At 34.7% G+C, this 13264-nt stretch overlaps 2 protein-coding genes across 3 annotated transcripts; one reads left to right on the top strand and one right to left on the bottom strand.

The window, feature by feature from the left end:
* Positions 1-3: 3 nt before the first annotated feature.
* LOC138313467 (threonylcarbamoyl-AMP synthase-like) lies at positions 4-5727 on the top strand (the record flags this gene model as incomplete). The annotated part of the gene is made up of 3 exons (XM_069253892.1): positions 4-147; positions 1366-1502; positions 1704-5727. Coding segments are annotated over 3 exons (375 nt in total), but the record flags the coding sequence as incomplete, so codon positions are not given.
* Positions 5728-5851: 124 nt separating this feature from the next.
* On the bottom strand, positions 5852-9247 carry LOC138313466 (transmembrane protein 35B-like). Of its 2 annotated transcripts, XM_069253891.1 has the most exons (3): positions 9067-9247; positions 8534-8662; positions 5852-6795 (listed from the first exon to the last, which is right to left on the bottom strand). In XM_069253891.1, exons 2-3 carry the CDS (start codon positions 8639-8641, stop codon positions 6454-6456), a joined length of 450 nt encoding a protein of 149 aa, XP_069109992.1. In that variant the 5' UTR covers positions 8642-8662; positions 9067-9247; the 3' UTR covers positions 5852-6453. The 2 variants fall into 2 exon arrangements, 1 of the variants encoding a protein (XP_069109992.1); XR_011207192.1 differs by lacking the exon at positions 9067-9247 and having other exon boundaries at positions 6681-7846; positions 8534-8655.
* Between the last annotated feature and the right edge of the window lie 4017 nt (positions 9248-13264).

The following is a 13264-nucleotide window of genomic DNA, read 5'->3' as shown; positions in this document are numbered from 1 at the left end:
AGTCCCAGTTTAAACCCCAATGTCTCCCTAATAGGGATCAGAATACCGGATCAATTGTTCATCAGGTCCCTGGCCAGGTCATGTCAGGAACCGATTGCCCTGACAAGTGCAAACATCAGTGCTGCTCCAAGTACAGTATCTGTGGAGGTGAGGAGTGATACTTTATAAACTTTTTTACTCCATTAACCTTGTAAATAGCCTATACCTATGATAATAAGATAATCAAGGTATATTTGAATAACCCTGTACAGCCCAATAACTGGCAATGGGTATAAATATTTCATGCTTTTCTGCGTATAGGGTGTTGATTGAGTTAAATCATAAGAATTTCTCCCATACTTCACAGGGTTATCCCGCGATTAGAAGGGAAAAGATAACTCTGTCTTTTTCCGGGGTAGGGAAAAGACAGCTCACACGCACTAGACAGTGACCTCATCAATACATGCGTTGACCATTTTCATGCACAGTGACGTTCATATCGACTGAATTTTCACCATTTCTGGTTAAAGTATGGGAGAAAAAGAATCTTACATGGACCATTCAGGTGAACAGAAATATCTCAACCTACGTGAATGATTTCGACTATCAACCCTCTGCAAGCCTCGGGTCGATTATCCAAATTTTTTCACAAGGGTTGAAATATCCCAGTCCACTTGACAGACCCATGTAATATTTTATTCTTCTTTTTCTTCTGGGCATGCATGGTATCACCTGATTAAACAACATATCTTCAGTGAAATATTTCAATTCCGAAATACTGTAGACTAAAAGAGATTGGAATTTGATAAATTAACTAGATTTATGTAACAGGGTGCAGGATTTACAATAAATTTAATACCTGCCTCTGCCAGGGATCCAACTCGGGACCTCTGGATTACTAGTCTGACGCTCAACCAATCGAGCTAAAGAGAAGTTCTCTCTAGCCGAGCGATATATTGCGGCTAGTATTGACCAGGGTTACATACTCCCCCCTCCAGGAATGAACTCGTCCGCGAGTTTCCAGGGGTCACAACGATTCCTTCGCAGGTATCGTGAAGTATCATTCCCGAGTCCCTACATGGGCGCCAATGTAACAGGGTGCAGGATTTACAATAAATTTAATACCTGCCTCTGACAGGGATCGAACTCGGGACCTCTGGATTACTAGTCTGACGCTCAACCGATCGAGCTAAAGAGAAGTTCTCTCTAGCCGAGCGATATATTGCGGCTAGTATTGACCAGGGTTACATTTATTTTGGAAAAGAAATTCACTTTTGGGTGACAGGTTTAATTAGTCTATTATTTTTCTGATGACACAAGACACAGTAAAATGCAGAACACAAATTACTAGTGTAGTAACAGGTAAACAGTGAGGTATATTTACAGGAGTTCCGTGAGTTGTGGCCGATGTTGGACTTGGTGGTGGATGGAGGTATGCTTGGTAACACTACAGAGTCCAGACAGGGGTCTACTGTGGTAGACTTGTCTCAGACAGGGATGTACAGAATTATACGGGATGGAAGGTATGCAATATGTAATCAAAAATTCATGGTCCTTGTTATATAATATCACATCCAAATGGTTAAGATGAAGTGTTCTGATGTTTTTGAAATTAACAAACCCAATTTTCATTAATCTTCATCAGGAGTACAGTACAATAAGACTGTGCCTATCTGGTACACTATATAGGCCATACACTTTGACAGCTTAACTTTGTATTTCAGTGCTTTACGACCAACATCAGAACTACTGGAGAAACATGGACTTAAAAATGTGAAGTCTTCGGACTTGGATGCTGCCTCAATAACAGATAGATAGCTTACAGGTGATGCTCTTCAGTCCTCGTATTTGTGATATTACCGGTAACTGCAATGCATATACACTGTTTAATTTCAAGCTCAGTGATAGGACACGTCATGGACATGAGCATTGTTATCTCCGCAGGACCAATGGAAATCTCTTGACATTATTTCAAGAGATTACAATTCAGGGTTCAGTATTGTCATCATTAAGTTTTTCATCTAAAGACAAACTGCTAATGATCTCAAACTTGATTTCAGGCATAATAGTACATTCAATATGGCTGGATGGGGTGTGGTCTAAAATGTGTCTAGCAATAGAAGAATTTAAGAATACAGTTCCTATGGTTATATACAGTCCAACCCAGTTATTACGAATTCCTGGGGGACCCTTCAAATCCTTTCATATTATGCGGGTTTGGTACTACATGTAAGTGGGTTAACATTTGAACGCCAAACACAACAATAACACTAAAGTTATACTTTGGACAGGGCCTATTGTTTTTTATTGAAAATGTCCACCCCATGTATGTGGTTTATCCACTGTATACACATAATTTCAGTACGCATGTTGACACACGGCAGTGATGAATTATAAAAACAGGTCACGATTGACCAACTCTGGTTTTAGCATTTCGCATTATAGGAGTTTAAAACAACACAAAAGGTACCCAGGGGAAATTGTTTACCCGGGTTTTCATATGAACTGATTCGTACTAAACAGATAATAAATACAATGATATTGAATGCAATTTGCAGGGGATTTCAATTACATTCTATAAAGCAGGATTTTATACTATCCGAGTTTGTATTAAGTTGGTTGGACTGTATGAATGTTTTACTTTATTAACAGACCAAATTATGAGGCTATGTGTTGATGATGTTATCTTTAAATCGCCGTCACCCTTGGTTACTGTAGTCTAATTACGCTAAGGTTGCTAGATCAAGAAAATGTTCCCTGCACATAATATTTTGTGAATATATGGACTGTAGCTAAAAGTCTGATGGTATATCTATCACAAAAGTTGTATGCTTGCAAATTGTGATATTATGCACTTGAGAAAATATTCACTTTAACTGTAACAGTATACTATAATATATAAATGAAGTTTTAGAGTTGAAAGGATTTTTTTGTTTGCAAGTTTGTTTAAATGGAATGTTGGCTGAGAGGTCTCACAAGTATCAACATAAATGTTATGGACATACTACATGTTACAGATCTGTACATAATACATCATGTATATTAAAATAGTTTTCAGTTGTCACTATCAGTGAGAGGTGGGACACACCTCATTTAACATCCACAAAGTCACTTTTGTATTGTTCAGTAACACCTTTAAAAAAGCCAATCTGGATTTATACAAGGCGATAAAAAAGAACAAAAAGTTAACAAATAATGCTAATAAAATTGTTTTCTTGATGTAAATTTAAATATAATGGTTGTTTTATATATTTAAATGTGTATAAGTAGGAAAGATATTAGACCATGGTCATTGGCATAAATTTCTTCTCTTTTTTTTTCAAGAATATTTAATCAACTGCATTTGTATATCAAACCAAAGTTCAATTATTATATTTAGTTTAAAATTGTATTATTGTTTTTCAATTAAATACTACAAGGAATACATATCTTGAGCCATTTGAATGTATGATAGTCTAACTTGAAGTAAGTGTACTACTGTTAAAGTGACATTAACCGAAAATAAGTTTATTTCCTTTCAAATTAAACACATGAATTTTCTACCTGTTATTCAATAGGAAAGTTTGATAATTTTTTATTATAAAGGAGTTTGTTTCAAAATGTAGTGCCTACTGTTCATACTAACAATTTTTAAAATAATGTTAAAAACCGTTTAATACATGCTATAAGGGGATAAGGAACTTTTAAACTTTCCATCTCTATACATAAAAGTATCAACCTATTACATGTATTTATATTAAATGATTGCAGTATACAATTGTATTGTAGGGCTTATACTAACACATAATTGTAAAAACTTCAATTTTTACAACAATTGTTGGTATATATTGAATCTGTTTTTCATATTTCGCTCAGTTTGGGGCCAATTGTGTGTTTTTCAAGTTTTTTTTCCTTCTTCAAAGTTACTAACTGAAAGCGCTTATATACAAGATTAAATGTATTTTAAAATGATTTTATTTAGCAGTAAACACATCCATTGTAGTTTCATGCTTCAATGTTTGTACATATTATTGGTATAATAATATTACTGGTGTAATCAGGGGTAGAATTTAATTTTTTAAACCACTATCCATTTTAAGCAAGTTGGTAAAATTTCAACTCACCAAATCAGAAATTTGCTTACCACTTTAAAGAAAAATTAAAAGCAAACCAAATTCATCGACATTTTATTATATTAATTTATTGTAGGTAACAATAAATGTTGGAACATTTTTAGTGTCACTGTAGTGTAGTGTAACAACAATTTATTTTCAGAATATGACACTTTGTGCAAATGAAAGCTAGTTACATATTATTAAAGTATTTGCAGTATACAATTGTATTGTAGGGCTTATACTAACACATAATTGTAAAAACTTCAATTTTTACAACAATTGTTGGTATATATTGAATCTGTTTTTCATATTTCGCTCAGTTTGGGGCCAATTGTGTGTTTTTCAATTTTTTTTTTCCTTCTTCAAAGTTACTAACTGAAAGCGCTTATATACAAGATTAAATGTATTTTAAAATGATTTTATTTAGCAGTAAACACATCCATTGTAGTTTCATGCTTCAATGTTTGTACATATTATTGGTATAATAATATTACTGGTGTAATCAGGGGTAGAATTTAATTTTTTAAACCACTATCCATTTTAAGCAAGTTGGTAAAATTTCAACTCACCAAATCAGAAATTTGCTTACCACTTTAAAAAAAAATTAAAAGCAAACCAAATTCATCGACATTTATTATATTAATTTATTGTAGGTAACAATAAATGTTGGAACATTTTTAGTGTCACTGTAGTGTAGTGTAACAACAACTATTTTCAGAATATGGCACTTTGTGCAAATGAAAGCTAGTTACATATTAAAGTATCACTTACTAATGTCTAAGCTCACATAATGAACAGTGTTTTGTCTGGTTCTATATATTGAAAATAACAACAATGTATCCGCTCACCAAAAATTGCAAGTACAATATTTTTCAACCATTTCAAAAAACAATTCGCATTTGGCCAGTTGGCGAGTGTTAATTCGAACCCTGTGTAATAAGGTTATCATTTTAAGTTTTACATGTATTAATCACAACCTGTACAGTATTTAATTTACTAAATAAAGACACATTTCCTATGCGATTTTAAACCGAATCAAGCAGAGCATAAATATAATTGTTGTAATTTTATTAGATTGCAAGCAAATGGTAATAATTTTAGAGAACAAATTCATTTCTTTTCTTTCCCTTTTGTGTTTTTAAAGCTTTAATCATATTCTAGTGGTAGATAAAATATATGAAAAAAATAATCCTTTATTTTGATGCACTCGGATTGTAGTGCATGTAAAAATTAGAAAGGATGACTAAATTGATAAAGAAGTTGCCACAATTGTTTTAGGATCAAACAGAGGAAAAAACCAATGAACTAAAATGTAATTGTCCAAAACAGAATCATTTTAAATAACAACATTTGAAATGCGTCTTGCATGCACATTTGTAGATTACAATGTGAAGAAAATATCAGTAGAATCATTAAACAGCTTGATATTTTAGTATGATAAACGCTTACCTAACATTAATGTTTGGTTAGGTAAATTAAGTATTTAGGTACAGTTTGTAAACTTGCTGGTTTACTGACGCACACTGAGATCGGGTATATTTGTTTTAACTTTGTTCTCGTGTTTTTAATGCATTTTAGATTCACTTAAAAGCTTATATTTTATGTCTGTGATACAAAGGTATATTTCTTAACAAATAAAATAGATAAAGTTTTATTGTGTTGTTAGATTTATCGCTTTAGCGCAGCAAAGGGATTATAGATATATTTGTATCTATAGAAACAGGGTAAACAGATATTGCGAAATATAATATATAGTATAATGTGAATGTCTAATTTTTGCAGTCAGATTTAGAGATTGTTATTACAGCGGTGAACTTTCACCTTTGTGATTATTGCTGTTCTAGTCTAACTGTATACAGTACAGAAAATACAATTGGTGCTCTCACATTTTAGAGCGAAATGTTTTTATATATATATATGCGAAATTCTTGGCTCGAAAAGCTTGTTGCGGCTAAGATATGTAGATGTTCGTCTTAATCAGTATCCCTTGCTTAAAGAAGAGCATAAAGATATAAAGGACTGGACTAAGTTTTGTCGAGTGTCATCGGTGATACAGAGAGCGGTATATCTGCTGAAACAGTCAACATTCCATTGTACTTTCAGACGGCGAGTGTTCTTGAAATCCTCTTTAGAATGAACCATGTTTGAAACATGCGGGGTGTATATAGAGGCGATTGAGTATAGGAACGTATGATTGACATCACAAGCATTATCGACTTAAAATGTATTATATTTTATTTGTTATAAATAATAATATGTAAACTTTCGTTGTCAATTGTTACATGATAGCACAATGGTGTGTATTTATCAGAATGACCATTCGCTTTCGCCAAAAATAATTTACACAATGTTGGTTGCATACTAGAGGATGCTCCAATACTCATTGCTCTTTCTTGAAGTCCTTCTCTTCCTCTTCTTCCGTTATAAGCTGCACGGGTTTCCGACAACACCTGGCGAATAGGTAGGACAGGAAGAAGAAGTGCATGGCGAAGAAGAACATGGTGGAATAGTTTTTAAGGAGAGCGTTTGATATTAACATGAGTGACATGATGACGAGGAGAATTCCGGATGCACCTTGTTTGAGTTCACGATCACCAGTGAATAAGGCAAGGCCGCAGCAGACTTCCCATACTCCCACGAACACGCGGTATTTGTGAGGATCAGGTACGAATTCAAACAGAACTGTAGGACACACCTTGGCGTAACCTTGGAACTGTCTAGTCTGGAAAGAACATTACAACATATAGCACTCTCATACAGTTATTTATATGAAATCAAAAGCTAACATTAACTGTGGATGTACAGTGTAGATTAAATTTAATATTTTATTACACAATATAAATAAGTTAAAATGCAAATTGGTCAAAATACAAAGTACAATCATCTTGAGGTATACAAAATGGATAGATTGTAGCTTTACACCAAAAGAAGTTAAATTTCAAATCCTTATCGACAATTATTTGATACAACACCTATCAACAAAATGTATATATTTTGAAAGTAAAATCAAGAATTCAAATTTCGTCTTTTCCATTTTGATCCTGACAAATCTGGCCCTATCTAAACATTCAAATATCCCGTGTTGGATCATAATCGATGATCAACGAGATACGTCTTTTGTTACATATAAAAATGCACATCGACGTGTTTGTGTGTCAAATGAATGCTGCCATATACTTGGAAATTGTTTCATGATGTGGAGAAGTGTGCAGTGGATGCTACCCATTTCTAGGCTCCGATTAAAGCACGTAGTGTCCCATTTATATGAGGCCGACAGTCAATAAAACAACACACCTGCAGCTGAAGGAGTACATATCTCAATATCTCAGTCCTGCTTTCGAAGCAACATCCGTCCACGTGAAACCAAGCGAAATAGTGCTCATCTAGTGTCAATGGTATGATCTCAACAATATTGGCATCTTAGTTTGAGTCTTTTGACAATCTGACAAAACAATGCTTCAAACACACATTCAATCTCAGTCATCTTTCCTTTTCCAAACTAAAACAAACAAGAAGGTTTGAAGTAAAAGTCCAACAATATAAATCCAAACGAAGAAGTAGTCTCCAAGTGCCAGGCCAGACCAGATCATGACAGAGAGGATCGCCATCAGGATCCCGCAGGCTCCCAAACGGAGCTCTCGGTCCCATGTCAACATGGCCAGTCCACAAGTAAACTCAAAGGTGCCTGTAACGACCCTGTACATATCGGCGTCTGGCATATACCCCAACCACGTGCTAGGGAATACGGACGAATACAACATAGAGCGAAATTCCTAAAACAGAACAGGAAAACACCTCATTAGTGACATTATTACAGTGACAACGGACCAACATTTATCCTAAAGATGACTTCCTAGATGGTTATTAATAAGAGACACCAACAGACAATTCACATATCACAGGATAGACATGTACCATCCTTAAAAATGGCAACAAGAAATAATGACTGTTTATAGTTATACTTAAAAATCTTCACACTTCAAAACAGCAAGTGAATGCTACTCGCACCATTAAACAGGAAACGATACACACATTAACTTCAAAACAGAACCATACCAATGTAGACTTTCATTCAACGATACCGACTTATGTTAAGACTTCAAAACAGTAAACGATATGATACAAACACAAACCTCGAAGCAAAAAGGTAAACCGTTTCCTATATACAGTTTGAAATAGATATATCAAACTCAGCCAATATTCTAAAACATATCCGGTGTTTCGACATCCGAATATGCATTAAACTACAAGAATGCAGTTCCCTAACAGGCACTTCCCCAGCAATGCACATGCAGGATACCCATCGAAAGCCTTTTACACATTTTAACAGGTCTGTTTGAAAGTATACTCTTTATCTCGCCTTCTATAGTTAGTATATTTTCATTTGGTCGGAATCCAAAATATACAGCTATTTTTCAAACACTAGACATCTATATTAGGTATCTATAGGGGGTACTTACAATAGCGAACGCCATCTGTTGGGAGGTTGGATAGAGCTTGACGAAGCCCATCGCTATGTATACCAAAGACAGGAACCCTGTCAGGGCGTACTCCGCTAACCGCGCCATCTTGTGACCTTTGGTTTTTACCTGAAAGGAACATGAGTTCAGTAATTTAGTGAAAATGTCAGACAATGGTTTAAAAGGCAAGCTATGATATCAGCAACAAAAACACCTACAAAACGAACAAATAACAAACATGGAAAGATAAAACTATGTGTTTACACAAGAATTCACGTTTAGACTTGACCGCGACTGTAATACATGTGCTGGTATTCTAAAGCTTTTTGTGTTTTATTCATGGATTATTATACGTCAAAAACATACTCAATAATTAATGATTGAATTTTTTACTTAATATTCAATGCGTAAACTATATGAGTAGTTTTCGTTAAAAAAAAGATACAAGGGAAAACACAATTATGAGTTGATAATGAAAATATAACCCTATTTTAAGATACATCCATTTTAAAATTATGCATTAATGACCTTACCTCTTTGGTTATCTGTTTGGAACTAAATGTACACGTCAGGGTACCTCTACTAATAAGTGATCATTGGCCGGAAGATTTGGAGTATCGGGTACGACGAATTGACCTTGGGCGCCTGACATCCATCAAACCGAGCTGACCGTCGTACAGGTACGTGGTGGGCCTGCGGGGGCGTTTGTTGTCAAAGTTCTTTCAGGGATACGATATGTATTGAAATAGACCTAAAATACTTCCTCTTCTCTCTTATAGTTTAGGCAATGGAGAATCACATTAAATATCGTCATTTAACGGTTTCTTTATCGTCTTGAATTTTTTGAATTGGATAATTGCGTAATCGTAAGCTTACTTTTTATTTGATGTTGGTAACATTTAGAGTCATATTTTTGAGTGGTTTCGTAAATAAGTTGACTTAGATTACTAATTCAGCATTTTACCAACTTGAATGTCTAAATTGATATGTTTTACAGTTGGATACCATTTGATATGAAATCTACCTCTGGCAGACGATGATGAAGTTTTCATTGAAAGTATTCTTGATATTTTGAAAGGGACAATTCGGTTTAAGAGTACATTAAAACTTGCACTTATTTCGGAAACAAACCACTTCTAATGGAATTAAGTTGGTTTAACTGTGATATGTCAGAAAAGCCCACTGTAGTCAAATGTGTGTGAAATGTTCAATCGCCATTACAAATAGCCTTGAATGCCGAACCCTGGCCCTTGCCTGTGTAGTAAAGATTTTTTTGTCTAGAACTACTCAAAACGCCCTTACAGTTGTGTTAACATTATTAGATGCATGTTCTTGTCTAAAAATAATTTCATCAACTCCTCAGCGGTTATGCATTGCATTTATTTAGCGTACGTGACTTTGACTCGGGTAAGGGTACAGACGTGTCACAAGATACTGGTGATTCGCGGTTTAGTATTAAACGTGATGCATTTAGTCAAGTTTCTAAATATGAAGTATTATATACCAAACGAACCGGAAAGATTCACATATTTGAAATATATAACTATTTGACAGATATGAAGAAAATATTTAGGAAAAATTCGTAGAAATTTGTCAACATAACGTCATTTTCTCGTTGTCCCATGTTACATCGCGGTTGCACAAATACGTAAGAAAGTCACGGTACTCTCGTTATTTTTCACTCAAAACTGTTAAAATTCGTCCATCTAAAGTACTACGATATATACTTATTTTGTAGATAACGGCATTTTGGAATTTGAGTCTTTTTTCAGTAGTAAAAGAGTAGAATAGAAAAAGAGCAAAGTGTCCCATCTTGTATCAAAAAGTAGAACAGCGTTGTTTAGCTGAAATGTATTAATAAGACGATGTAAGTGGACAATAAACAATCATGACAAAGTACAGGTTCAATAAAACTATCTGAGGTAGACATCATATGCAGATATAAAACGGTATCTTAATTACTTTGATTTTGCCGTGTCCAAAGCAAATGTCCCTAATGCGAATATGCCCTACCTTAATCAACGGCATAACGTCTATGACGTAATCATACCAAAATCGCTTTGTTTTGTGTTGTTCGCTCTATAAGCATATAAAAGTACATTTTGTGTTGTTCATTTTCATACATGATATGACCCAAGTCAGTTGCAAATTATAAAAAATATATGTCCATTGCCGCATGTTACATAGAAATGAATATTTTTTTTGATATATACTGGGTTTAATATGGCGTATAACGATAGGTTTCTAACTTTTAGTCTATAAGAAAATCCATATAATTTCAAACTTGCACTGTTATATTTAATAAAAGAAACAGGTGGTTGTCAGCGCCACGGTACATGTACACGTACCTTGAAACTGCCAGGGTATTGTTATTTCATTTAATTAACATCCTTATTATAACATATTAACTGGTTGCGCACAAAGCATATAAGATAGAAAAGTAAAAGAATCAGAAGTAAAAACATCGACCTGTGGTCACTGCATGTTATTTATAATTGTCCCACATTGGTTTCCAACTCATGGCCCAGAGATGGACGGTTAGTGATACTAAGCCGGTGTAACGTTGAAAATGGACCCCCGTTGAAAACTGACCTCGGGTCATTTTTCAATGTTGAAAACTGCGCACTTTTTTCACCGACCCGTTGAAAATAGACCCCGTTGAAAAGTGACCCCATAAGAACTCGTTTTTTACAAAACAACACAACACGACACCACAACACCACGAAACTACACAGCATCACACAGCACAGCAACACACCAACAACACAACAACACTACACAACACAACACCACACAACAACACATCACATCACACAACAAAACACAACAAAATAACACAACATCATACAATACAACATCAAACAACATAACATCACACAAACACAACAATGCATCACACTAAACACAACATCACAAAACACACAACACAAGACAACATTACAAAACAACACGACACAACATCACAACAAAACATCATAAAACACAACAACACACAACACAACCACACCACAACACACAACCACACCTAAACACACAACCACGCAACAACAATACAACGACATCCAACAACAACAACACAACACAACATCACATAACACAACAGCACATCACACAACATAACACAAATACACATCACGCAAACACGCAACAACAACAACACAACAACACCCAACAACAACACACAACACCACAAAAACACAACACACCTCATAACACATCACAACAAAACATCACATAACAACACATAACACAACACACAACACAACCACGCAACAACAATACAACACCACCCAAAAACAACACAATAACACACAACAACACAACACACGACAACATCACACAACAACATAACACAACACAAAATCACACAACAAAACATCACACAACACAACACAACAACACACAACACATAACATAACAACAATACAACAACACCTAACAACACAACAATACACAACAACACAACGCCCGACAACATCACACAACATAACGCAACAACACATCACAAAAACATCCCGTAACAACACTGCACAAACACGGAACAACAACACAACACACAACAACAAAACACAGCACACAACAATTCACAACACAACAATTCACAACACAACAACACACCAATGACAAACAACACAATAACATGACACAACCACACATAACAACACAACACACAACAACACAACACACACACAACATAAAAACACAATATAACACAACACACAAAACAACACACAACAAACACAACACAACAAACAACACACAACACAAAACAAACAACCACAAAACAACACAACAACACAACACAACCATACGCAGAACACAACATAACTGATTCAAACGCAGATATATATAATACATGCATTCTTGTATTGCAGGGAATAAATATATATTAACAATTACTGAATATCTGACAAACGTTAAATTGTCGAAAAAATAATCATAAAAAATCATTAAGAAACAAATTAATAATATCCCATAATTATAGTTTTGTAACACTATCCATTGGTACTCGGAAGTGAACACCACATAGTACAAACTTTGCATGCAGTTGATAACAACAATTCCTTTTTATTTACTACGTTACCTCAGTGTTATATAGCAATTCCTCAGTCTGAGAACAATTAAATTAACATTATCTACACGGACGAACAAAATGACTATAGAAAAAATGAAAGTTTTGTAGTGCCGTATTCTCCATAATAAACATACAAGCACCTAAAATATTTAAATGATGTATTTGATTGTTACGATGATAACAATACCAAATTTCAATTCAAATCGAGGTGATTATGTAATATAAATACCAGCATAGAAGGGTCGCTTATATTAGGAATGGCGATAACAGAGTTTGTGCAGCAGTTATATATGTGAATGTACTAGGATCATATTTCAACAGACCATCCGTTGATAGTTTGCCAAGGTCATTTTCAACGGTCATTTTTCAACAGACCTGCCGTTGAGAATTGACCCTAGACACCGTCAATTTTCAACGGCATGCTCAATTCAACGTTGAAAACTGACCCGAGGTCAATTTTCAACGGAGGTCCATTTTCAACGTTACACCGGATCATCTTTATCACTCTATTATTGTACCAACCGCCAATGAATCCCCTACCCCAATCAGAATAGTTTAAAAGGTCGATACATGTATTCTATAGTAATTCTTGGTCTCTTATTGTGTTGTCATTGTCAGGAAGCATGTGGCTACAAAATTGAGCGCTTCACGAATTA

This window comes from Argopecten irradians, unplaced genomic scaffold, assembly GCF_041381155.1.
Source record: "Argopecten irradians isolate NY unplaced genomic scaffold, Ai_NY scaffold_0694, whole genome shotgun sequence".
NCBI classification, from domain to species: Eukaryota; Metazoa; Mollusca; class Bivalvia; order Pectinida; family Pectinidae; genus Argopecten; species Argopecten irradians.
The sequence above is the reverse complement of the archived record's forward strand: the minus strand, read 5'-3'. Positions and strand labels throughout refer to the sequence as shown.

Bases quoted from the DNA above. Each gene is read 5' to 3' on its own strand.
- LOC138313466 (XM_069253891.1), bottom strand. From the start codon at position 8,641: ATGGCGCGGTTAGCGGAGTACGCCCTGACAGGGTTCCTGTCTTTGGTA. The intron at 6,796-8,533 runs GTAAGTACCCCC...TGTTCTTTCCAG, and splicing joins AACAGATGGCGTTCGCTATT to ACTAGACAGTTCCAAGGTTA.